This window comes from Trichosurus vulpecula, chromosome 6 (genome assembly GCF_011100635.1).
Source record: "Trichosurus vulpecula isolate mTriVul1 chromosome 6, mTriVul1.pri, whole genome shotgun sequence".
In the NCBI taxonomy this organism is placed as follows: domain Eukaryota; kingdom Metazoa; phylum Chordata; class Mammalia; order Diprotodontia; family Phalangeridae; genus Trichosurus; species Trichosurus vulpecula.
Window position 1 is genome coordinate 211,044,874 of NC_050578.1, and position 26,696 is coordinate 211,071,569.

General features: G+C 37.3%; 1 protein-coding gene across 1 annotated transcript; it reads left to right on the forward strand.

Annotated features, from left to right (window-relative positions):
- Positions 1-3,966: 3,966 nt before the first annotated feature.
- On the forward strand, positions 3,967-26,696 carry HAUS3 (HAUS augmin like complex subunit 3). Its single transcript, XM_036763457.1, has 6 exons — positions 3,967-4,030; positions 14,898-14,990; positions 17,394-18,413; positions 19,999-20,438; positions 22,452-22,680; positions 24,523-26,696. Exons 3-6 carry the CDS (start codon positions 17,493-17,495, stop codon positions 24,754-24,756), a joined length of 1,824 nt encoding a protein of 607 aa, XP_036619352.1. The 5' UTR covers positions 3,967-4,030; positions 14,898-14,990; positions 17,394-17,492; the 3' UTR covers positions 24,757-26,696.

Here is a 26,696-nt window from a genome sequence, read left to right on the forward strand (position 1 = left end):
GGTGTGTAGATTGTGTAAAAGAGTTGAGTTACACAAACAACTCTAGATAAGCAATGTGGTAGCTAGGGTGGAAGATTTGGAGTCAGAAAGTCAGTCAATAAGCATTTCTTAACTACCTTCTAAGTGCCAGCCATTGTACTAAGCCCTGGGGATACAAAAAGAGACAAAAGACAGTTCCTATAAAGGAGACAACAAGAATATAATTATGTACCAACAAGATATCTACAAAAATGCCTACAAAGATGTCTACAAAATAAATTTGAGATGGTTAACAGAAGGATCAAGTGCTGCCCGAGTACACAGGGTTAAAGAGTAGAGCTGGAGGGGATTCGGTCCAGACCAAGGAAGGAAACTAGAAGGGAAGTGAAGTGCTCAGTGTCCCAGAGGGAGTAACCAGGATCTGAACCCAGGTCTTCTGATTCCAAACCCAGACCTCTTTGCACTCACCAGGCTTCCTCACTTTCATAAAAGAGATAACTTTTGAGTCAGAATTGGAAGGAAGTAAAAGCTTTCTAGAGAAAGAGAAAAGGTGATGTAGTTCTGGGAGTCCCTAAGCGGGGCATTCCAAGGAAGAAGAACAATATACATAAAGGTAGAGAGAAAGAAAACAGGTCATGTTCTGGGGACACAAAGTGGTCCATTTTGACTGGATCATAGAGTAGATAGAAAGGACACAGTGCCAGGGAAAGGTAGTTTGGAGCCAAATTATGGAGAACGTTTGTTTGAGAGAGCAATGATTCCTAGAATACAGGGTCTTAATGAAGTCCTGGAAAGTTCTGAGGGTGTCAGAAATTCTGACAAAGATGCTTTATTCAATGTCCTCTAGTGAGGGACACCTGGCTGGGCCACTGCAGTTACATCATCTATAGCCAGCTGTTGACATAGGTGGGCAAGGTCAAATATTTCAGCCAGGAGTCAAGAGTCAACTCACAGCAGACATCAGAACCGAAGGCTGTTTTGCAAGCAGCTCATATATATATATATGAAGTCTCACCTTACCAAGGGGCTTTAAGTCCAGTGTGGTTGGTATAATTCACCAGGTGTGTGACTTGTTGGACAAAAACTTCTCTTATTATAGGTTTGCTTCTGCTTAAGGAGATGGATTTCAATTGTACACAATGCTGTCTAGGGCTACTATCTCAATCAATCAATTAATCAACATTTATTAAGTGCCTGCTATATGCCAGGTACAGTGCTAAAGCGGGATACAAAAAGAGGCAAAAGATAGTCTCTGCCCTCAAGGAGCTCACAACCTAATTGGTGAGGCAACGTGCAAATATATTCAAAGCAAGTTGGCACTAGAATTAAGAGGGGATGGGCAAGCCTTCCTGTAGAAGATGAGATATTAGTTGGGATTTACAGGAAGCCAAAATTGGCTATTTTGGGGATACAAAAGTATACATAAAGAGGAAGAAAGGGAATAAGCATCTATTAAGAGTCTACCATGTGTCAGGAATTGTGCTACATGCTTTACAAATATTACTGCTCTCAAGGAGTTCACAGACTAGTAGTGGGGAAGGTCAAGGACATAGTTAAGATACAAAAGAGACTATGATAAGTGCAGATGATGGGGTGCTTGGGTGCTTGTGCTTGGACCATGATTCTAACAGCCTCTGCTTTGGTGCCTGTGCCTGAACCCCAGTTCTAAAATCCATCTTTCCCTAGCTTCAAAGCATTGGCCTTAGCAGATTCTCTCCAGCTCAAGGGCAACATTCCTTAGCAAATCACATATCTCTACTCCTGATACTGTGGCCATCTGTGCCTACCTATAGAATTTATTAGTTTAGACTCCTATGTATTGCTAATTGGCTGTGCACTGGGACATAACAATATTTACTGCCTACTGATCTTACTGATATGTATCCTAGACACAGTCAAATGTACACTCCCTTACATTAATCTTGACTAACAAGACACTTGATGGAAGCAAGCTGGATGTCTTCAGCTAGCCCTGACTGATGGATGACTTAGTGATGTTTTATGGTCAAAACCACACCTCCTCCTAGCCCCACCTTGGGCTATTTCCCAGTGAACTCTGTGTAATAAGCCTGCGAAGTAGATACTAAAAGTGCATGTTCCTTTAAGAACTAACCACACCTTAACTGCTCCCTAATCCCACCCCAAAAGAACTAATCAAGACACTTGACATGTTTCCCCCAAAATTGCCCTAAATAAGATATAATTGTGCCCCCTTTTAGATTGCAGTTTCCTTAAGAACTCTTGCCGGCTGTAAAGCATAACAATAAACTTTTGCCAACTTGACTTAAAGATTACTTGAGTCTGTGAATTTATTCCAGACCACCTTGACTTGGGAACTTAAGTTTGGGATCCCTGAATCCCTGGTCTTTTTTCCCCCTCAACAATTTATGTCTATGAAAAGTAGGGGAAGGGGTCAGGGAAGGCTAGAGGAGGTGGCCTGACTTTGAAGGAAAGGTGAGACTTTAATAGCCCAAGGTGGGGTGGAGATCAAAGGGGAGCCTTCCAGGTATAGAGACTGACTGCCTTTGTGAGTAAAGCCAGGAAATGGCAGAGAGCAGGATGAGTATAAGGCAGAAAGTACTCTATTTTATCTGAAATGTAGAATATGTGAAGGGATGTTATAAGAGGTAAGATTGGACTAGTAGAGGTTGGAGTCAGATTGTGGAGGGCTTTGAATGCCAAAGAAAGGAGATTATACTTTTTTTAGTAGGAAATAGGGAACCATTGAAGGTTTTGGGGTAGAGAAGTAACTTGATTGGGAGTGAGGTCAGGTTTATTCCAAATACAAATCTCAAATTCACACATAAATGACAATTCACCCATTCTCCCCCCAAGATATTAATGTTATACCTGGATTTATATCTAGGAGAGGTTAAGTCAAGATGCTCCTTCTCAAATAATAACTTATAAAAAATTAACTTATAACTCATTATCTGACAATGAACGTGAACTTGTCATGCTCTAGAAAGAATTCTAGATTTGGGATCAGAAAACCTAGGTTATAATCTCAGTCGGGGCTTTGGGGGATATATGGAGTGAAGTACTTGGGTGATGAAGACCTAAGTTAGACCCCCTTTTCAAACACTTAGCTGTGTAATCCTGGGTAAATCATTTCGACCCTCAGGCTGTTTGCTTATTTGTAAAATTCGGCTGATAACGAGAAAGAGCATAAAGTTGTGGAAGGAGAGAGATGGCCTTGGGTGGCAAAGAACTGAGTTGAAAGCCTTGTCTTTTCTACTGGACCTCGGTAAACGTGGTTGTCCATTTAACCCATCAGTATCGCTCCAGATAATTCTAAGAAAACAGATGATAGAAAAGATGAACTCAATTTGGGAGTTCCCCAGAGAGATTCAACCACGATTCCAGGCCGGGGCAGTTTGATGGGATTTTCACAGATACCTATCGCAGTCCTTTTATAACTGGCGGATGGTCTTAATCAGAGACGTCGTGGGTTTGAGCGGGGCTTTGCTCATCCTAAAAAAAAAACCAAACCTCTGAAAAGGGGATCTCCCGCTCCTACCTCGGTTTTAGGAGGAGAGTGAGCTAAGGTTCGAATGCATCAAGGTCAGTCTTAGGTAAATATACTGGAAATAGGGAGAGGGGAGGAGAGGGCACAAAACAACAACCAAAAAAATCCCCACGACTCTCCTTCCTCTCCCAGTCTCTAAAGACAAGCCGTTCTTCGCTCTTTTGTCTTGAGAGCCATTGCGACTGCGCAGAAGTCAGACTCTCCGGCATCTATTCAGGAGGGGTCTATTCACCCTCCCCACTTGTTTTCCTTAGTACGACTGCGCGGTTAGACCCCGCCCCCTCCATCCCATTTGCTCTTCCGCGCCCTACCCATGTCTTTTCCTCAATATGGCTGCGAGCGGAGGTCGGACCTCTCCTTCTAGCTCCCCGACCCTCCAGCGGTACGGCGTGCGTGCGTGCGTGCGTGTTTGGAGTCTGCGCCTGCGCCAGCGCCTGCGCCTGTCAGTCGGTGTCGGCGCGTTCCCGTGAGGCAGTGCGGGCCAGAGGAGCGACGGTTGGAGAGCGCGGGATCTGTGAGAGGGTGAGTGGCTCTGCTGCGTGATGTCGTGTCCCGCGCGGGGCTGAGGATGGCGATTGCCCGGGCTTCTGTCCTCATGGGAGCGGTGACCGCTTTGCTCTCGAGGCAGGGTTGGGGTTGCAGGGGTTGGCTGAGCGGCGGGGCCTTGTTACTAGAAACCTGAGGGCGTCCGGACCGCCCGCCAGAAAGAGGCTCGTTAGGTGCTTTGAGATCTGCCATTCTGTCAGTCAGCATTTACTAAGCGCCTGCTGTGTGCTGGGCACTGTGCTACGTGCTGCCCTTCATCCAAACTCCTTCTGTGTGCTGGAATTGGAGATAGAGACAGAAAGAAAACAATTCTTGCCCTCGAGTAGCTTCCATTCTCCCTAATGGCCTTCGGCTCTGTGCTGTTTAACCTTTTCTTCGACAGTCTGGATAAAGGCGTAGATGACGTGCTTATCAGATCGATGCAATGACAGCTAGCGTGCCGGGTGATTCTTAATCCTTAATTCTTAATCCAAGAGCCTAGCAAGTAGCACTGCTTCCAGTTCAGAGTCCTTAGCCATCATGCTGTGAAGCAAACCTGGTGGAGATGCAGCCTGACAATCGTTCCTTCAGGTTCTATACTTAAGACCCAGAAAGGAAGGTCTTGCCCACAAAGGCTTTGGCACCATCAAATAGTTCAACAATCAGAAGCTGATGTTGTCTTATCAGTGGAAATGGCATTAAAGAAGCATTAATATCCTTGACCTGCCGGAACGGAATGTCTGGAGCCTCCCGCCTCCCGCCTCCCCTCCCGGGCTGGTCCGATTTCCACTCCTCCTTTTCTGCAGTCTCTGTGCCTGCTAGCAGGCTCGGTCGGCTGCAGCACGTGCATGAAAAGGACTGGAGATGATGTGAAAATCTGTTGTGGGGACTGGGAATGTTGAGCTCGGAAAAGAGGAAGTCGCAGGGATCAAGATCTGTCTTCAGATGGGAGGGCAGTCGAGTGGCAGAGGTGTTAGGCTTATTCTGCTTGACTCCAGATGGCCAAACAAGGAGCAGTGGGTCTAAGTTTTATAGGAGCCAGATTTAGGCTTGATATGAGGAAAAACTTGCTTTTATTTAAAAAAATATTTTCCCCCAGATACATGTAAAAACAAGTTTTAATATTAGCTTTTGAAAAATTTTGAGTTCCAAATTTCTCCCTCCCTTCCTCATGGAAAAACTTCCTAACTAGAGTTCTTAAAGTCGATCCTACTCTCTTAGGAGATAACGACTTTTTGTTGCTAGAATTCTTCAGTGAAAGGATGGATGCCTCTTTATAAGGAATATTATTGGAGTGATTCCTGCCCACGTATAGGTTCTACTAGATATACCCCCTTCTAGGTTCTTTCCAGTTTTGAGATGCTGTGATTGTTGTTAAGAAAGGTCTTTGTACACTTTACAGGTACTATCGAAATGGGAGATATTATTATTGTTTGGTTAATAATGGTTTGGGGGTGCATTGGAGAAGCTGGCATCGGCCTTGAGATCTCAGATTCATTCGTCTAGGTTATAAAGTGGTCACCCTTGAAACCATGAGCGTTTGAACCCATAGGTATTTATCAGCAGCCCTCTTTGGGAGGGCTTGTGGTGGAGGCAGGGGGTAGTAGAAAATGGGTTTTGTTGTTGTCGTTTGTCCTTCATTCTTGAGGAGGACCATGACATCAAGGAGGTGATGCCATAACATGCAGAGAAATTGGATTTAAATTCGGGAGGGTTGTACAAAGTCACCAGCCTCAGGGTCCAGTGGTAAGTTATAGATCATGACAACTGGAGATGGCCCCAGGTGCAGTGGGAGACCTTGGCCTTTTTAAGTTAAGGTCTTTAACAGGTCTCAGTTTCATTGAGGCACTTTCCAGTTAAGGCTAGGTAAGTGGCTTTTAGACAGTAGAGGAAGGAGAGGGAAGACGTTTTTTGCTTTGGGTCTTAAGCATGTTATGTACTTCTCAGAAAGGGTTGTCACTAGTGACAGAAAAAATAAACCTATTTGGGGTGGTGGGGGGTGGGGAGAGGAGGCTCTATCATTTTCTGTACTACACAATTTTGTAGTTGATCACATGCCAACTTGTTCTCAAATTGTTTAATTGAATCCAATATTTATACTGTGCCAAGTCCTAGGGAATATACAAAGACTAATACGGTATGAAGGTTCTTTACAGGTGGGGGGACATGAATGGAAAGCATTTAATGTGTACAAAGGAGGACTCTAGGATTGCAAAGTAGAGTCCTGGTCCTGGAGCCAAGCCTCAGACACCAGCTGACCCTGGGCAAGTCCTTTAACTTCTTTGCTTCAGTTTCCTCAACTGTAAAATGGGGGTAATGATAGCACCTACTTTACTTTGCAGGGATATTGTCAGGATCAAATGAGATATTTGTAACACGCTTAGCATAGGGCCTGGCACATAGTAGCCACTATATAATTGCTTACTCCCCTCCCCTGTGCCAAGTGCTGGGGATACACATAGAAAAACAGAACAGTCCCTGCTGTCAGGGAGCTCACATTCTAATGGGGGAGATAACACGATATAGAATGTTTCACTTGCAGGTCAGATGGGAAGTCTCATGGTTCTTAGGGTGCAGTGACATAGCAGATATGAATGCTTCTTTAATGTCATTTCCACTGATAAGACAACATCAGCTTCTGATTGTTGAACTATTTGATGGCGCCAAAGCCTTTGTGGGCAAGACCTTCCTTTCTGGGTCTTAAGTATAGAACCTGAAGGAACGATTGTCAGGCTGCATCTCCACCAGGTTTGCTTCACAGCATGATGGCTAAGGACTCTGAACTGGAAGCAGTGCTACTTGCTAGGCTCTTGGATTAAGAATTCTGGGCTGTCCCCATCAGGGTGTGAAGAGTTTAGTATGTCTGGCCCACGCTTCCTCTTGTGTCTCTTTCAGGGTGCTTTGTTGTTTCAGCTAAGCTGGCTTGCCAGTCTTGTGTGTGGCAGTTGGTTGACATTTGGTGGAGATGACTGGCCTCTTCCACAAGAGTTGCTAGAATATAAAACTATTCATAACAGTCCATAACTTACATAACATAGAGCATAAGTTCACAGTAATAGACAAATTGGTACTTAATATTTTTGATTACCAAGAGCTTCAAAATACTATGTAAGCCTGAGAAAGGGAAGATGAACCCCATGGGTTCAAACTCTTCTTCTGTTGTTTATTACTTGTTTGACTGGGTAAGTCACTTAATTTCTCCTCAGTTTCTTTGTCTTTAAAGTAATGGCGTAGATAGCCTGTGAAAACCCCTTTATCTTTGAGCATCTGATGACTGGAATTAGGTCTTACCTCTTCAGCCCTATCATTACCATATAAATAGATGCTCAGTAAGTCCTTTTTTTTTAGAATAAGAAAACTGAGAGCAGTCTCTTTAAGTTGTGTCCTCTAATTTCATATACCACTGGTTTTATCAGTCATGAATATTCACTGTGTCCTATTATTCTTTAATACTGTAGTTGAAATTCATTTCTTTTAAATAATATCTCCCTTTGAGCTTCTATAAAAATTCTTACAATAACCTTGTGAAATATGAAGGGCTGGTATTATAGATGAGGAAAATGACGCTCAGAGTGGGTAAGATCACAAAGTGGTAGAGCTGACTCCTGGTTCATAATTCACTTAATTTCGTTGAGACTCATTGTTCTCATCTATAAAATTGGGTATACCAGGTGATATCTAAAGTCCCTTCAGGTCCTAAATCCCATGATCCTCTGAATTCTTAAAGGAATACAAGTGTTCCTCCTACGGTTCATGTGGCACTTACTTTACCAGGTTTTTTAAATAGTTGCTCAGTGAATATATATTCATTCATTATACATACCCCTTGTGCTTTTCTCCTTGTGATAGCATTGCATTTTTGATCTATTAAGTTGTGCCTAGTTTTTTTTCTTATTATTATGAGACATAACATTATTGAAGCAAGTCTTTGAAGATTATAATTGTGTTAAAATTGTATCTTATTCTGGTCCCCCTGCTACCTCCTTCCCCTTCTAGTCCATATAGAAAGTAAATTTATAAGTAGCCAGTATAAAGGGGCAATAGTTGGAAATGACTTTGCAAAGGGCAGCCTGGAGGCTGAGAAACTTCCTGAAACCAGCCTGAAAATCAAAGGAAAATAATTTATAAATTGTATCATATATCAACTAAAATTCACATCCTGGTAATATGTGCTGAATCAGAAGAAGCCCTTAGGTGATGCTGTCAAGGTTCTAGTCCTATGATATGTAAATTACAGACCATCACAGCTCCAGACCAGCAGAGTTAAAAAAGGCGTTGATAACTTTGAGATGAAGATTTTGAAGTTCTAACTATGACTTTTAGATAATTTGGATATGTATAGGAGTTGCTCTCTTTCCCCAAAAAACCTTACAAAAATGAGACCTCAAACTCCTTCCTCCCCCTTCCATCTCTATATCTTCATGCTGCTTAGTGCTCCCAACTCTAGTCCGTAGTTATAGGAGTGATTTTTCTGCCTCTCCCCCTCCCCACCCCCTTCCGTGAGCTGTCTGCCTTACTTCATCATTCCATCTCCCTATTCCCATGCCACTGTCTCTCTGTATATCCCTCCCTGCTTTTCACCACCTGTCTCTGTGCCATATAAAGTGTGATTGCAGCCCTATTTCCCACTGCCAACTGTGGTCATTCCGGTGAATATCCAGAGAACAGGGCATGCCTACCTTCGTTTCAAAATTTCAGAATTTCATAAATTGATTATCAATCCAATAGGTATTATTCCCATTTAATTGGTGGAAATGGAAGCTACTGAAAGAAATTATATGACTAAAGGTTTAGAAAAGATAAATTCATTCATTTAAAAAAATTGTCTGATTTTTGCATGTCACCGAGATATGGTGGAATCAAAGAATATAGTTTGTTTTGAAGACACTTAATCTTTTTAGGAAACTAAACATAAACACTGAAAAAGTTAATTGATAATATATAAGGCATTATGTGATTAAGGGCCAGGTGAGTGTGTATAAAACAAGAAGTTTCCCAGAAGTTCAGGTTAAGAAAAGATCATCACAGACTCTCAGAGTTTGAAGAGACCTCAGTGGTCATCTAACCTGTACGTGAATGAACAAAGGTGATGGGAAAAAAATCTTAAGTATAGAATAAATACTTAAAGCTTTGTCTTTTCTTATGGAAAGCTGTGCATTGTGCTTTGTCTGTTATTTGTAGTGTCAGGCTACTTTGCTTTGTGATTTATAATGCTTTTTGGATCTTTAGCATGGCTAACTTTGTAAGCCATATAGAGCTTTTGTAGAGGCAAGACTATGATAATAAGGGCGCACAGCAAGCTCTGATCTGCATTGATTGACAAAGTTTTCTGTTTGGGAATTCTAGATGGTCTTTTGAAAAAAATGTGTATAAAGGAGCTTTATTACCATTTAAGGAATTAGTATGTCCCCTTTTGAGTACCACTTACCCTTATATATAACACCTGGACCTACCTTCCTAAGCAAAACTCGTGGTCGTCATTGTCAGGACCTTACTGATCCCTATCCATTCATTTAAAAAAAAATCCCTGGATTGGAGTGCTTAGGGGAACTTTATTGAAGACTTAAAGGATAGGTGGTGTTGCTCTAGGAGGTGAAGGAGGCCCAGGTAGTTCGTGAACAGAACAGCTTGAACACGGCATGAATATGCTTTCTTCCAATATTTTAGTCAGTGGGCCCAACAGCTTGGCTGAAAGGGATGGCCATTTAAGTTTATGTTTGTGTTGTGCTAAATTAGATGCTATATCGATATAGATAGTTTGTCTATAAAGTTACGGGTCTAATTTTTATAAGCTACATGTACCTTACCCTTTAATAGCATTTTACAATTTTCTAGGGACTTTTGCCTTGTAACTTTTGTTCCTAACAACAAATCTGTGACATGGGCTGGATAAGAATTATTATTTTTGTTTTATAGATAAGGAAGCTGAGGCTCAGAAGAGTTACCTGGCTAACTTGAGGTCATACAACTAATAAGTAACACAAATCAGGACTTGAATTACAGGTCTGACTGAGGTCCCATGAGATATCCACTGCAAATTAATTTTTTTTTACTTTATACTGTATTGCACCACCCCCCCCCAAAAAAGAACTTACAATCTAGTGGGAGGGATAGAATGGATATTTGTTCTAAATTATGTAACATTGACTATAATTACAATAAGAGTTCACAGATGGCAGAACTTTGTTGAGAAACACTGTGAGGTTGGGAGGTATGTTGACACAGATTGGTGACTATTTGGAAATGGGTGCTAAGAGAAAAGTTACTCTAAGGTTTTGAGCCAGTGTTGTAGAGACAATGAATTGTGTAGCAATAGGGACCCCTGCAGTGGGAGGTTTTTAAAAAATTGATATGATGGTAGGGGAAATCATGAGGAAATTTCCAGAAGATATGATATTGAAGCTCAAGGGAAAGGTCAGTAGATTTGGGAATCATCTTTCTGAGGCTGATGGTAGTTAAAGGAAATAAGTTCATGTAACACAGTGCCTTGAACATAACAGGCCCTCAAGTATTTTTCTCAGTGATTGAACAAATAGTAGAGTATCTAGGTAGTATCTGAATTCTATTTCTAATTTTGCCATTAACTGATTGTATGATGTAGACAAAACAGTTTACTTTGCTAGCTTTCAGTTTCCACATCTGTAGAGACAGTTAAAAGATTTAAGAAAGGAAACTGCATTTTGCTTAAAGGTACCATAGATAATGAAACACTTATTAATAATAAATAATATACTCAATAGCATAGCATCCAAATATCTAAAGGAAAAGCTAATTGAACTACAGGTGGAAATAGACGTTGTAGAAAGTAGCAGTTAGGGCCTTTTGACATCAAATCCAGTGCTCTTTCTACTATGCCATGGTAGGAGGTTTAGTTACTAAAATATTAAAAAGAGTTAACTATAAAACATTTTCCTCTCCTGGTTGAAAAGCATTAGCATATTAATATTTATAATGGTCCTTTAAAAGAAAGGGACAGAGAAAATTGTAAACAAATGGATATGTGAGACCATCTTTTTTATATATATATACATATATACACATATATGTGTATATATAATAAAGCCGTTCTGTGAAATTATTTTCAAACAAATACAGTTGGACAAAAATTGTCTAATGCAGAAAATTACTTTCCATGGTGACTAGGAATTCTTGGCCAAAAAATTTCTTCTGGCAATATCTTCCATTTTGTCTATGACTTTGAGTTGCTGATCTTAATGATGATACATGCATATAGTCTCCAGTTATTTTGGGTGCACAAAGGGCAAAATGGACAATAAAATTTTAAAGCAGTAGTTACTATTGATTCAGCCATGACATCGGTTTAGAAGTGTCTGAAAAATATGTCCTACCGTGTTTGTAGGCTCCCCAGCAGACTGAGTCTGCAAAATTGCTTTTTCCTTTGGAAAATTGACTAAGAAACTTTTCTACATTCCAAGTTATACTTGGAAACAACCTTTTTTTTTTTCCAGTCTTGTGCCCTTTTTTTGGATTTACATCTTTAAGAAAATTTTGGGTCCTGTAAGTTTAAGGAATTTTAAGAAATGAGGAGAGATGATTAGTTTCTCTTACTATTTCAATTTATTTCGTTTTCTATTATTTGATGGCAAGAGACTCTCCAAATTAATTGATCATTTGGTAACTCATTCTGCGCTAGGAAAAAGAAACAGAGAAAGTTCATGTATAGGACTTGTATCTAAATGAGATTTATTAGAGAATATTCTTTACATATGGTTAGAGATAGAAGGTGAAGACTACTGCTGTCCTCCCTGTCTGCATCCAGATTTAGGTGGTAGTGGTGTGGCAGCTCCCAAGACTGCTTTTCCATCTTTACTTTTTGGATCGGAAAGGACCCATCTTTTGACATGTGTAAGGATGCCCTTTTGGAGAGTTCTGGGAAAGTGGTGATTGGTGGAGAGGAAAGCAACATGCTATATGTTATCTTTATTTTCACATCTATGGTTTTGGGATATTTTAGCATAATAAATAGTTGAAGGAGATGAGAATTTGGAATTTAGAATGTGTTCCAATCTATTCAAGGTTATCCAACAATATGATACTAGATGCTTTGTGATGGTTTGGTCTCAGAATGACACTTCTCTATGAAGCTATAGTTGGAGAAACCTAATATTGGAGTTGGGGGGACAGAAGCAAAAAGGAAGTGAGAAGCAATTGAATTTACATAGATATTATACATACTAGTAGTGGTTAACACAGACAGGAGTTTTCCCAAAGAATTCTGCCTTTATGTTGCCTGACCAGTGTTAAGGGAATGGCTCTGCATCTATTCTCTCTCTCTCATATTAATTTTTATTGATGTCTTTTGATTTTTGTATCACCGTAGTTTCCCCCAGTATCCTTCCTTTCTGCCTCCTAGGAAACCATCTCAAATAACAAATAGTTTTTTTAAGACATGAAAAGACAAAGAAGAGGAAAAATCAACATAACTGATAAATACATTAATAAAGTCTGAAACTATGTGCAATATGCAATACTTGCCAACCTCCTACCTCTGCAAATAGGTGGGTCTGGAGTGGAGTGTCTTTTCATATCTTTTATTTCAAGCCATGCTTGTTCTTTATAATTTTGCAACATTAACTTTTGATTGTGTGTTTCTTTCCATATATATTGTTGTAGTCATTGTGTGTAGTCATTTTTTCTTGACTCTGTTTACTTCACTCTTCATCAGTTCATGCAGAACTTCATATTTATCATTTCTTTTGATTGCTGAAACCTCTCCCTCCCCAAGAATTGAGCCTTAAAGAAAAATTGCTCTGGCTCTCATTAATTGGCCAACAGTAGGTCCCAGCCAGGCCTCGCTTGGTCTTTGTTTGGGCCCACAGTGAATACAAATAGTGGTTGTTTCTGTTTTGGCCAAAAACCCTGAGGGTATTTCCCTCCTAGGTTGATTTTTTTTTTTCTCTTTTATTGACTAGGTAAAGAGGCCACCTCTGCCTCATTTCTTATCTAGCCTTAATCACTGAATGGGCCGTTGACTCATCAAACTGAGACTTGTTAAAGACCTTAGCTTAAAAAGACCAAGGTTTCTCACTACATCCAGAGCCATCTCCAGTCATCCTGATCTGTATCTCACCATTGGACCCAAATGGCTCCGGAGGAGAAAGTGAGACTGGTGACTTTGCACAGCCCTCCTTCACTTAAATCCAGTTCACCTGCATAGCATGGCATCACCTCCTTGATGTTGTGATCATCTTTCAGAACGAAGGACAAACAACAGCAGCAACAGCAACAGCCCAGTAATATTCCATTACATTCATATACCACAGTTTCTTTAGCCATTCCCCAATCAGTGCGCATCTACTTAGTTTCAAGTTCTTTGTTATCACAAAAAGTGCTGCTGTAAATATTTTGGTGTATATAAGGACCTTCTTATCAAGAATGACTTCCTAGGTATAAATCCTGTAATGGAATCTCTGGATCAAAAAATATGGATAATTTAGTCACTATTTGCATAATTTTAAATTGCTTTCTAAAATGGTTGTACAACTCCACCAAGAGGGCACCCATATGCCTATCTTCCCATAATGCCTCCAGCATTGATTATTGCCTTTTTTGTTTGTTTGTTTGTTTATTTATGTATTTTATCTTGAATATCAAACTCTTGCCAGAGAAATTTGGTACAAAGATTTTTTTTTTCCTTTTTACTGCTTCCCTTTTATCAACTAGGTGCATTAATTTGTTTGTGTGGAAACTTTTCAGTTTCACGTAATCAGAGCTATCTATTTTATATTTTGTAATTGATTCTATTCTTTGATTAAAAATATATTTCCTATTGATAGATGTGAAAGGTATGTGATCTTCTCTTCCAATTTTTTAAGTAGTATGATCTTTATCTTCATGTATCTATTTAGAATGTATTGTGGAATATGGGGTAAAATGTTACTCTAATTTTTGTCTGACTACTTTCTAGTGTTCTCAGAAGTTTTTGTCAAATAGAGTTCTTTCCTAAGTAATATATGTTTTCCACTTATCAAACACTGGGTTAAGTTCCATTGTTCCTGATTTTTCCCTTGTTTAGTCTATTCCATTAATCTCTTTTTTTAACCAATTCTAGATGGTTTTGGTAACTGTTTCTTTATCATTTAATTTGAGGTCTGGAAGTACTATTCCCTCTTCTTTCTCACCTCTTTTCATCATTTACCTTGATAGTCTAGATCTTTTGTTTTTTCCAAATGAATTTTGTTACTATTTTATTAAGTTATATTAAGTATCCTTTTGGCAATTTAGCATTAAATTGTAAATTAAATTTGGTATTATTATATTGGCTTAGTCGAGACATGAGCATTGAATATTCTTCTAGCTATTTAGGTTTCCAAGAGTAAAGCATCTCTGATTAAGACACTTAAACCTTTTTTTTTAGGGCTTCAAAATCTGAATGTAAAACCAGATTCTGTAGGCAAAGGAGAATCAACTTCTAATGTGTAAAGATTGTAGTGGGGGTGGGGAGAGAAAGGCTTTTAATTATGCACGTGTGTGTATGTGTGTGTACATATACATGGTATACATACACACATATATATGGGTGTATGCATGTATGTATTTTCTAACAAACAATATCTATTAATTTACATTTCTCAGAGGAAGGATTACACTTATAATTACAGAATTCTAAGAAGCAAACATATCCTTTGAAACAACATAAGAAAGGTCATATAGACTACGAATAAAGAACTATTGAGTGAATGGGCAGTAATAGTTTAAGGGTGCCTGTAACAGGTACTTGTGGGGAGAATATTTAATAGGTGACTGAAAAACTTAAGTGAGAAAACCTTCAAGAATAAGTAGATTAAGATTCTTTGAGTATCTGGAAAAAAAAAAGACTAAATGAATTTTTTTCTTTCTACAGGGATTTTTTTTCCTCCTGATGATATCCACAATTCGGGAAAACATATTTGTAAAGTATAAATTAAATTTTAAAGATTTCAGTTCAAGTTGAAAGGTAACCATTTCTGGGATACAATTTCTGAGCCAATTTCACATTTTGTTTTAGTTTAAATTTACCTTTTTGCTAATGTATTTTTGCTAAGGTCCCTAAGGGCCTGAGAGAGTGAACAAATACAACTTGATAGGAGTGGGGCATGGGTTCATCTGGGGCCCTGAGGAAAGATATGATAGGATTTTTTGTGTTCTATCTCAGTAGAGATTGGGGATGAAGGGGCAAGGGCTGGGAAAGTAGAATGTGTGGGTACCTCAGGAGAGCAGAAGATATTTAAGTATGTGACTCAAACCCAAGTTCAGCATCCCCTCTCTGTTTATTGTGACCACACAGCTTCTTATCTTGGCCTGGAAGGCATTTAGTTGTTTAACCCTGTCTCTTAGAAACTTTACTTTGCCCAAAAAGCCTAGCTAGGTTGTCAATTCTTAGAGTTCTTTTCCTGAATCATTAAATTGCTAGGTTCGGTACCTTTTGCATACATATTGCATACATAGTTTGCATACATAGTTTTATCCATCCAGTAGGATGTAGGGTCCTTGAAGGCAGGAACTGTTGATTTGTGTCTTTTCATTCCTAGTTTCTGGCACAGTACCTTTGCACATAGCAGTAACCTAGTAAATGTTTGTTGAATCTGCAGTCTGCTTTAATTATACTTCATTCATGTTGATGAAGAAGATTTTTTATTCTAAAGTGTCTTAGGGTACATAGCCAGTTTTTTCAAAATGTAGGCCTTATGAAAATTTTTAAAGTTTATTTTTTTTTTAGTAACTAGAGCCTCTCCTCACCATTCAGTAATGCATTTGTTGAAAGTAATAAACTTTTTTTTTTTTTTTTGGGAGAGGCAGTTGGGGCTCTGTGACCTTCGTAAGGTCACACAGTTAGTAAGTGTCAATGTGTGAGGCCAGATTTGAACTTAGGTCCTCCTGACTCCAGGATCTGTGTTCTATCCACTGCACCACCTAGATGCCCCTCAAAGTAATATACTTTTTAAAATGGTTTCAATTCCTGGATGATTCATATTTTGAGAACTTAAAAATTGAGGGAAAATTTCAGATCATTAGCCTGCTTTTCCCCTACAAATACTAATACACACAGTATTTTAGAAGTACTGGATCCTGGGCATAATTGATTTATGGACAATATATCAAATAGCAGTAGCTGGGTTTTCTAGTGCCTGTTGTAACATTTAATCCCAGATGTGTTTCTTTTCTTTCTTTCTTTTATTTTTTAAAGGGAAAGGGTGGGGAGAATGATATTTTTTGAACTTTGGAGTGATACTGTAGAGGACTATGATTCATACCATGAATTTAGGAGAACTTTCAGGGATCAAATGAGAATTTGGACTGTTCAGCCCAAGTTCAGAACTGTAATAAAGTTGTATTATATGATGCAGAAAATTTTTTAGTCATCTCCCCTTCCCCAAATGAAGTGAGTTTTTTAGTTTGCTAAATAAGACTCTCTTTGGTAGTGAATTCAATTCGAATGTTAAGTTCCTACCACTGTGCTAGGTGCTAAGGATACAAAGACACAAGAGAAGCCCCCTCTGTCTTCAATGTGCTTAGATTCTACTAGGGAAATAAAGAATATATACAAGGTATAATTTGAGGAGGGAACACTAACAATTGAGGGAATCAGGAAGGGGTTCACAGAAGCAATAAGAAACTTAAGAGAAAATTCACTTTATATTTCTGCTGTAGTAGACCACTCAAATTGTCTGAAAAAAATCTATATACTTTACACCAAGATCTTAAATTTTGACTGGAGGGTAATGTAGATATTGGGAGCTGAAATGGTTTGTCATCTGTCATATCCTCTAAGATCAGTACGTATCTTTGAACACATAGATTAGCTTGATAATTATAATAGTTATAAATAGTACTACTGTTGATACATTTTTTTCTTTTTTTTTGCAAGGCAATTGGGGTTAAGTGACCATGCCCAGGGTCATACAGCTAGTAAGTGTCAAGTGACTGGGGTCATATTTGAACTCAGGCCCTCCTGACTGTAGGGCCATTGTACCACAGCTACCTTTACTGTTGTATAGCATTCTGGTCCCTATCCACAATTCCCAGTAATTCTTTTTTTTTTAAGTATGCATTTAGTTTTTGGTAAACAACTCTTATATTTGAAGAAACTTAGCTACAGTGAGATTTCAGTTATTTGGTTAATTTTTTAAGATTAACTTAACTTGGGAGAACCACATCTGTGATATCTATCAAATATTTGAGTTATCCACTTCGTAGGTAAGTAGTAGAGTAAAAACAAAATGTTATTAGTGCACAAATTTATTTTGGATATGCAGCCTACTAATTTGTGAACTAATTCAATACTTGGTTTTTTTCATAGGAAATATTGTAGTTTTTAAGACAAATCTTTTTTTTTTTTCTTTGGTCCATGGATTTAAAGTGAAATCAGTATCCTGTGTGCTTGTTGCTTGGATTAAAAAAAAATAGAAATCAAAATAATAAAAACATATTCATAACAAAAAGTTTTATCAGTTAAGACATGAGTTGTGGAAATGAGTTTGTGGAAACTTTAAAAAAAATTGGTTATCCAAAGAGTGATAATCTTAATGGAGAAGATTTTGACTGGTTGTTTGAAACTGTTGAAAATAAACCTTTTTTGGAGTGGTTCTGCAGAAACGTAAATGAACAGCATGTATTGACTGAAAAAGAACTGCAAGCTTTTAGCACCCTTCAAAAATCTGGCCAGCCCATCCTAGAAGAACAAGCATTGGATGAAGTTCTTAAAACTTGTAAAACTTCTGATCTCAAAACATCTACTTTGGAAGGAATTGAGCTAGAAAAATTAGAGACTGAGCTCCAAGCTCTTCAGAAGTTAAAAAATCTAAAAATTCAGCGTCGTAATAAATTCCAATTAATAGCTTCAGCAAATAGTCATAGATCACTCCAGTTAAATGCTAAAGAAGAAGAAGTCACTAAAAATTTGAAGGAGAGTCAAGGATTTCTAAATGCTGTAAATACCAAGATAACTAATCAACTTCAAGATCTTATTGATGGAGTTGGGAAATTGACATCATTCTTTGGTTGTTCAGAGACAAAGCAAGGGACTACGCCACCGCCGCCGGTGTTTTTATCTCAACTTGCCTTGGAAAAATACTTAAGCCAAGAAGGACAAAGCACAGTAGCATTAACCTTGTATACCAAAAAACATTTCTTTCCAGGTATACAGGAGTTAGTTGAAAGTTCAAATGAAGAAAATTTTCAGCTTTTTGATATACAAACACCATCCATTTGTGATGATGATGCTAATGAATCTCATGAGGAGAGACGGCTTGAGATGGCTAGGCTGCAGCTGGCTTATGTTTGTGCCCAACATCAGTTAATTCAGTTGAAAGCAAACAAATGTAGCCTTCAGTCATGTATAAAATGGGCAGAGGAGAATCTTCAAACCCTGGCTAGCAAGGTAAGGTAAAAAATTAATTCTGTCATTTAAGGAGAAAAGTATAGTAAATACTATCAAATTATTTAAAAGGGGAGATAGTAGATACTTGTATTTCTTTATTGCCAATTTTTTTAATGAATAGCCACTGTGTGCCAGTGTTTGAAAATTTTGCAGTGATCATGTACTTGACTTTAAACTTCAAAACCAAATAAATATTAAATTAATTTCTACATAATGTGTTTCAAATTAACTTCTACATAATGTATTTTAATGTGTTTTTATATCCTATTCTGTTAGCTAATTCGGATATTTTTGTGGATATTTTTATTTTTATATGGTCATAGTATTTATATTATTCTTCTGGTTCTCTTTTCTTTGCTTCACATTATGGAATATCTTTACAAATTTTTTAGTTTCCTCAAGTTTATCATTTTTAATGGCATTGTAGTATATTGCACTGTATTGATATACTATGGCTCATTTAGCCATTTGCAAACTATTAAACATTTAAGTAGTTTTCAGTTCTTTGTAATCATAAATAACAACCAACACACACACTTTCCCCTTTTCTTTATGATAACTCTTTATGGTGTATTCTCAATAGAGATTGTTGGACCAAAGGGCATGAGTATTTCAGTAGCTCTTATGTACCACCAGTTTGTTTTCCAAGGAGATTCTATTAATATACAATTCTACCAGCACTGTATGAAAATACCTACATCTCTGCAACCCCTTGGGCATTGAGTTTTGTCATTTTATTTTTGCAAAGTCATCAACAGTTGATTATCCTTTATTAATTGAAGCCAGAAATATTGAGGATAACTCAAGTTTCACTAATTTGAACTGGAATTTGTAAACATTCAGATACTAGCAGCACTGTAATTTACCTTTTAAAAAAAGTAATGATTTAAAAAAATTGTATGTTATGGGTCTTAAAAAATTGTACATTATGGGTCTTCTGTTTGTGTAGTGACCTTTGTCATATAGTAGCTGGATGTATAGGTACAATTACTAGAAGTTTTAATGTGTCACTTTTTTAAAGATAGTAACTTTATCCAAAAACATCTATAAAAGGTTCTAATAATGTCTGTCCAAAAAAGTATTATAATCAGTTAATTGATATAGGAGACTAGCTCTCTTGGGAGAGTTCTTTCTTCACTTCAGAGAACAAAGTATTTTAAAATGTTCAGCCAGTCTCCATTGTATTGATTACAAATACAAATTGATTAAATGTATTGATTACAAAGGATCTTGTCTCTTAGTTGAAACAGGTCTTAGCAGACATTATTAGTTTGTAGTATTACTTTATGTATTAAGAAAACAATTTAAAAAGTAAATATTCAGTATCAAAGTAGTCTGTTCTGCAATTCCATTTTTTTTGTTTTTTCTTTCTAATATGTTTTCAGAATGCATAACTTTTTTGGCAGTATATTTGCCTTTGTAATTATATTTGCTTTAGTTTAGTATTAAAATTAATTTTCGTTTCCTGAATACACACTAAGTGTTGGCATAGATTGGAAGTCAAAATGCAAGATGAGAAGTTTAAAAAATGTTGGTTTTTTATGTTCCTAAAGATATTCTAAGTGTATTGCTTTTCTTTGTGTAGGCTATTGGCAAAGAAGATTTAGAGGCCAAAATTTCTAGCTTCAGCAGTGAGATACTAAAGCTTGAGGAACAAATCGCCCAACTGAATAATAAAACATTACCTGCTGTGGTAAAAGAAAATGCTCAGTTACTGAATATGCCAGTTGTGAAGGGAGATTTTGATCTGCAGCTTGCTAAACAAGACTATTATACATCAAGACAAGAATTAGTTCTTAATCAGCTGATAAAACAGAAGGCATCTTTTGAACTTCTGCAGCTAGCATATGAAATTGAGTTAAGAAAGCATCGGGATACTCACCGCCAACTTGAGAGTTTGACTCAAGAACTTAGTCAAAGTAATAGTGTACTGCATCAACGATTAGAAATGTTAGCTGACCCATCCATATCTCAGCAGACCCATCCAAGGAATACTATTGATACCAAGGATTGTTCTACTCATAGGTACGTGTCATGATTATGGTGTCACTTTGATGTTTTAAGGGACCTTTCATAGGCAATAAATGGTGGGATTTTATATTCTCTATACCTTTCAGTTAATTGTTTGACTATAAAGATAATCTGCTATAGAATATTATTTGTGGAAAAACTTGTTCTTTTCTCATGAGAGGCAGCATGATATAATATGTCTTGAAACTAGTGTAAACTGACTTTAAGTCATATTTCTGTGTGATGCTGGGCAGATTACAAAATTTGTGGCCTACAGGCCAGTGCAGCCAGGCAGATAAAAGTGTCAATGTGAAATGTTTAACAAAATAAAATATAACACAAGATAGTTAATGTTAATTTGTGGTTTTCTAAGTCAGTATGCAGCAGGATTGATCCAGGGATCTATCTCTTTCTGTTTGAGTTGGACACCACTGATCTAGCAACTCTGTAAGAGGTTTCAGAGAAGTGGTGACCTTTATTGGTGGAAGGAATTTATTCTCCTGAGCATTGTTTATACTATTGGAATTGGGATAGATATCCCTGTCTTTATCTCGTGCCATCATAAAATGTGTGTGTGTGTGTGTGTGTGTGTGTGTGTGTATGTATGTGTGTATGTGTGTATTATATATATGTGAATATTTTGTAGAGATGGCAAGGTCTCAGATTTTTTCCCAAGGCTTTGATATCCTGCCCTCTTTCATAGGCCTTAAGAATCAATCCCTCAATGCCCTCAAAATTGTCACTTCTAGCATAAGTATGTATTTTTGGTCTAGTTCAGCTTCTTATCCTTTCTTGGTTCTCTTTAGTTCCATATCAGCTTCTTCATGTTGCAAACTGAGAACTGAGATATTAGAGTCCAACTGTAACTTCACTCTAATTGTGGTGAAGAGTTTTGTCATAAAAATCTTGCTAGATCTTTTGCTTCATGTAAACTAGAGGCAAGTTAAATTATTTAGAGCAAAGCATTGTTAATTTCTACCCTAGTCCTGGCCCTTCTGCTAGCTAGGTATGTGAGCTTGAACAAATTACCTCTACCTTCTGCCTCCTTTGACATGTTCTCTAAGGTCCCTACTACCTCTTAAAAAAAAAACAACAAACCCAAACTTATAACAAATTCTGTTTCTTTGAAAGAAGAAGGACAGTCCTTCATAATTATGTACCTGGAAATTGACTGCCTTTGTTTTCTCCATCTCCCACATAAAAAGAAGTACGCTATCTGCCTTAGAAGCTTGTTGAAGTCTGGGAGTGGACTTTGCGTATGCTTCATCAAGACTTAATATCTTTTGTACAGGATTTTGTTGTTGGTGAGTCGTATCTGACTCTTTGTGACCTCCTTTGGGGTTTTCTTGGCAAAGATACTGCAGTGGTTTGCCTTTTCTTCCTCCAGCTTATTTTGTAAATGAGGAAATAGGGTTAAGTGACTTGCCCAGGGTCACATAGTTAGTAAATAGCTGAGATTGGACACTCAGGTCTTCCTGTCTCCAGGGCCAGCACTCTATTCACTGCCTTACCCAGGAATTAGCCAAATTTTACTCATGAAAGGACAGCTTACTTTACTGTATCACAAAAGCTAATTTGTCTAGGATGGGATTAATAATAATAATTCACATTTATGTAGCACTTGAATTTTTGCAAAGTACTTTCATCATGGTCCTGTGAAGGAGTTGATGCAGGTGTCTTAACAGCATTTTATAAATGATGAAACTGAGGCCAAGGTTAAGCAATTAGCCTATTGTCAGCTAGTGAGTGTTTAAATAGGGATATAATTATATCTAAGGTTTGGTAGAAAATGGAAACTGGGTACGTATATACTACAATTATTTAGAACAGTGTAGCTGAGTAGTGTAATAATCTTCTTGATTTAGTAATAGCTATCTTGATTTAGTAACAGATTCAGTAACAGGTGAATTGATTATTTTAAAAGCCATCCTCAAAATAGTCGCTAATATGATCTACATTTAAGAAAATGTTAACTTTACAACTGTAGTCCTATTAATCTGGTAATTCTTTTTAAAAATACTGGTTTAGGCTTTATCAGCTTTTAGAAGGGGAGGATAAGAAACAAGAATTATTCAGAACCTATGAAGGCCTGGAAGAAGTGGCTCAGAAACTGAAGCAAAATGTGTCTTCTGTACGAGATCAGCTGGCAATAGCTGCTCAAGAGCATTCTCTCTTTCTATCCAAACTGAACAATGGTGTGGATATGCTTTATGATACTTTGTATCGCGGAGGAAACCAGCTCTGGCTCAGTGATCAGGTATGTATTGGCTTTACGCTGGGCTCTGCATGTAGGTGGCCCTTAATATTTTTTTTGTTACGGTCATTATAATAGTGTTGTTTTAGTAAATTGCTTAAGATTCTCAGACATATCAGAAGACACATTAAAGTGAAATTCCAACTTAAATTTTATATTTTCTCTATTCAGGTTTGTTAAAGTTGTTCTCAAAGGAGACTTTTTAATATAGATTGTATTGAAATTTTAGATTTAGTACTGTAAGGTACTCTAGAGTCCATTTAATCAAACTTATTCATTTTTCATGAAGGGAAAGTGAGGTGACTTCCCTAAGGCCACACATGTAAATCAGTAGCTGAGCTGAGAGTCAAATCTAGGTGCTCTTTCAAATCCAGAGCTTCTTCCAATATACTGTCCTGCCAGTTTGTGTTTAAGAATACTGTCCTCTTGTTTTATTTTCTCACATTGAAGGGTCATATGGTAGCATCTAAACGGTTACAGAGACCTAACCTGTAGACTTCCTGAGTGCCTATTTGGCCTTGGTGAAGGGTTAAGATGGGGTCAGGGTGGTAGAATCACAAATTATAAGCTTTTGAGGTTAGTCACCTCATTAGAAAACTAGTTTGTATTTTAAGTTGACAAGTAGTTATGAAGTTTCCTTTGTAGGAAAGAAACTTTGTAGAAACTTCTTTGTGTTTCCTTAAGTTCTCTACTAATTAATTGGGGTATATGAAAGAAACCAACCCCTAAAATTTACATTATAATTAAGAGAATGAAGCTTATGTGTGCAAAAGAGTGTAAGATCATAATTTGCTGACATTCGGATTACAATCAGCTTTGGGAGGGAGTCTAACAGTATATTGTAAAGTAATTGCAAAGTGTCATATCAAGTCCAAAATGATATATTGAAGTGCAAGTTTAATATATAAATACTGAGGGAACATAGAGTAAGAGAATAGTTGCAGTGTGGTGGTCAATAAACAAAAGATTTCTAGAAGAGATAAATTGAGGAGAGTCTAAAAATTCTTGATAAATGTGGAATGAAAAGGTAGCAAGGATATTCTGGAATGTAAAATGGAATAAACTAGAGATGTGTAATAGACAAAAATGAACTAGTTGTGAGGAGCAGGGTGAATGAGTTATAAAGGTAGGAGAAATGAGGACTAGTTAGTAGGAGACTGAATATTTAAGCTGGGAGGAATTTTAATTTGTTGCATGTAAGCAGTTCCTGTTAAACTAGAATTAAGAGGCAGTTAGAGATACCTTGGGAGATGTCAAGTCATCGATCATCTTCAGGCACATGTTAGATTTCCACTTGTAGGAATGTTGTAGAAAGAACTTGGGCTTTAAGGAGCATATGGACCTTACAGTAACTTCTAAGCCCCTTTCCATTTCTAAGATGTTATGATTATGTGTGATTATGTTAATGGTAGTAAAGAGCTTCATTAAGTGCAATAGGTTACAATATGAAATACTGTTAATAATTATTTGAAAAGAGGATTTGCGTTGGATAACTCATCAAGTAGACAAAGCTTGTGCAGGGCAAAGACTGTTGAACTAGGAGTCAGGAGACTTGATTGTAAGCCTGGCTTTCCCTAAAAAGTTTGACACTAGATGATCTCTACAGTCCCTTCTAGGTCTATGTTTCTAGTCTGTGAGCCTCAAAAGTTGACTAATCCAAATCAGAGCACATTATAATCAATGAATAATTTTGACTACTAAGTTCTTGTATTTCAAAATAGTTTACACTGAAGAATTGTGAGATTAACACTTAAGCCTTTAAAATTGCTTCCTTTTATGTTTTGTAATACAAAGCATTATGTCTAGGTTCTGTATAACCGAAGTGTATGTATATTTTTCTTTTAGGAATTAAAGGAGCAATTTCATCAAGTTGACTCTCATTTGAAAAAGCTAAATCATCTGCTTATGGATATTCTTTCTAATGTAAAGGCAAAGAGAAGAATTTTGGCAACTGATAAACTATGTCAAATGGAACGAGAATTATATGTGTACTTTTTCAAAGATAAAGAATATTTAAAGAATATTGTGGAGAAGTTAGAACATCAGTTAAAGATTACAACAATTGGTCTTGAAGATTGAAAATTAATTATTGAAAACCAGATATTCAATATTATATTCATGCTATAAAATGTGTACTATTCTGACTTATATTGGGAGGGGCAACTTTTTGTTTCTCCTTATGCAACATGTTGGTCCAAAGTACCAGCAGCTTTTTGGAGAGAAGCTCTTGCCTAGGGAAAGGAGTGCGAGGTGGCCTTTCTCCCCCAATGGGAAAAAAAAGCATTCAGTTACATTGTAATGGGAATGTTATAATGTTCAGTTAGATTTCTTTAGTCTCCCATTTTGTCTTTTTTAAATGGAAAAGTTAAATATTTAAAATAATCAGATTATGCAAGTTAGCATTATAGGGATATGCCTTGGTGTATACAACAGAACCATTTCTTCAGTTGGCCATGAAACATTTTTCATTTATTGAATTTATTATAAATACCTGCTACAAGTATAATAATTACAGTTCCTATTTATGTAGCACTTCATGATTTACAGAGTAGCTTACCTACATTATTTCATTTGACCCTCATCACTACTGAGGTTTGTAATGCACAGCATTATTATGATTATTATCCCTGTTTTATAGATGAAAAAACTGAGGCCTCGAGAAGTTGTGACTTGGCCAGGGGTTCTAGTTAGTAAAGGACTAAGTTGAACATTGAACCCAGGTCTCCTTTTTACATTTCGTCATAACTGCTTCTCATTGTAGAATTTGGGAATGATGCTGAGACTGAAGAGGAAGCTGCCGTGTTGGTAATTTAGCACTGGTGGTGATAAAATAATCCTCTCTTTGCTAATAGGAACTAGTGACTGCCTTTATGTAACTGCTGTACACCCTGCATCATAGGGGAAAGGACTCTGGGGCTCACGCAACTTGACTTCTTAATGTTTGATAGGCATTATGGAACTGATGGAACAGTATAGAGACTGACAGTATTCTTGTGGCTTACAACAAGGCTCCTGAATAAATCTCAAAAGTCCATATAAGGAGTTCTTCAGGGAATATATATCAAGTTGTTCTCTCCTTTTATCCATTCTGTTGAAGTGAAATTCATATATAGGGTTGCTATATGTTAAGGGATACCAGTATAGCATTTTAAGCAATTAAAATATTCTAGAAACCATTAAATAGTTACATGGGGTCCTTTAGAACAATTTAAAGAAAATTAGTTATCATTATCATCACAGACACTGAATGCTCACTTTTTATGTCTATTGGGTTCCTTGTGGTTTTATGGATTTTGAAGTAGGCACAGTCACAATGTTCAAGAACGTTTTAACCTGAATATTTTTTTGTTAGTATATGTGCTCATTATTAAAAAGAAAAATTGTTATTAACATTTTAATCAAAGTTAAATAAGTAGATTGGTGATCCTAATCTCTTTTGAACAATTTATAACAATAAATCTTGGTATCCCAAATTCATAAATGTTATCCCCAAACTTAAAATAACAGTCCTACGCATCTCCAGAGATTTCCTTCTATAGTTTTTCCTAACTTTATTTCCAATTGTGTTCCCCTAAGGAACCAAATAAACACACGTACAACATTCCATATTAACAATATGAAATAATAAGAGCTGACATTTATACAGTGCTTTACAGTTTGCAAAGCAGTTTACATACACTATCTCCTTCCATCCTTACAGTAGACCTGTATAGTAAATACTACTGCTATTTTTCCCATTTTTTAGATGAGAAAACAGGCTTAGAGACATACACATACGTTTATGTCAAATGCAACATTCCTTCTACTATACTGTGATATGAACTTTTTGGCTTGCTTACATTAGTACCATCTAGAATTGTATTTTGCTGACTATAGATGGTTGATTTTTCCATGGCAACTTTAGTATTTTTCCCTATCTTTAGCTATCCATCTGGGTCAGCAATATGAGCTCAAGCAAATGAGCAGTTGGTACTTGGCATGAGGGGCATAGAATGGGGGGGGGGTGGGAGAAGAGAGAG

What these genes read in the sequence shown, in the direction of transcription:
- HAUS3 (XM_036763457.1), top strand. Translation starts at nt 17,493, where the DNA reads ATGAGTTGTGGAAATGAGTTTGTGGAAACTTTAAAAAAAATTGGTTAT. An exon ending in TTCAAACCCTGGCTAGCAAG is followed by an intron (nt 18,414 to 19,998) that starts GTAAGGTAAAAA and finishes TTCTTTGTGTAG; the next exon opens with GCTATTGGCAAAGAAGATTT. An exon ending in AAGGATTGTTCTACTCATAG is followed by an intron (nt 20,439 to 22,451) that starts GTACGTGTCATG and finishes ATACTGGTTTAG; the next exon opens with GCTTTATCAGCTTTTAGAAG.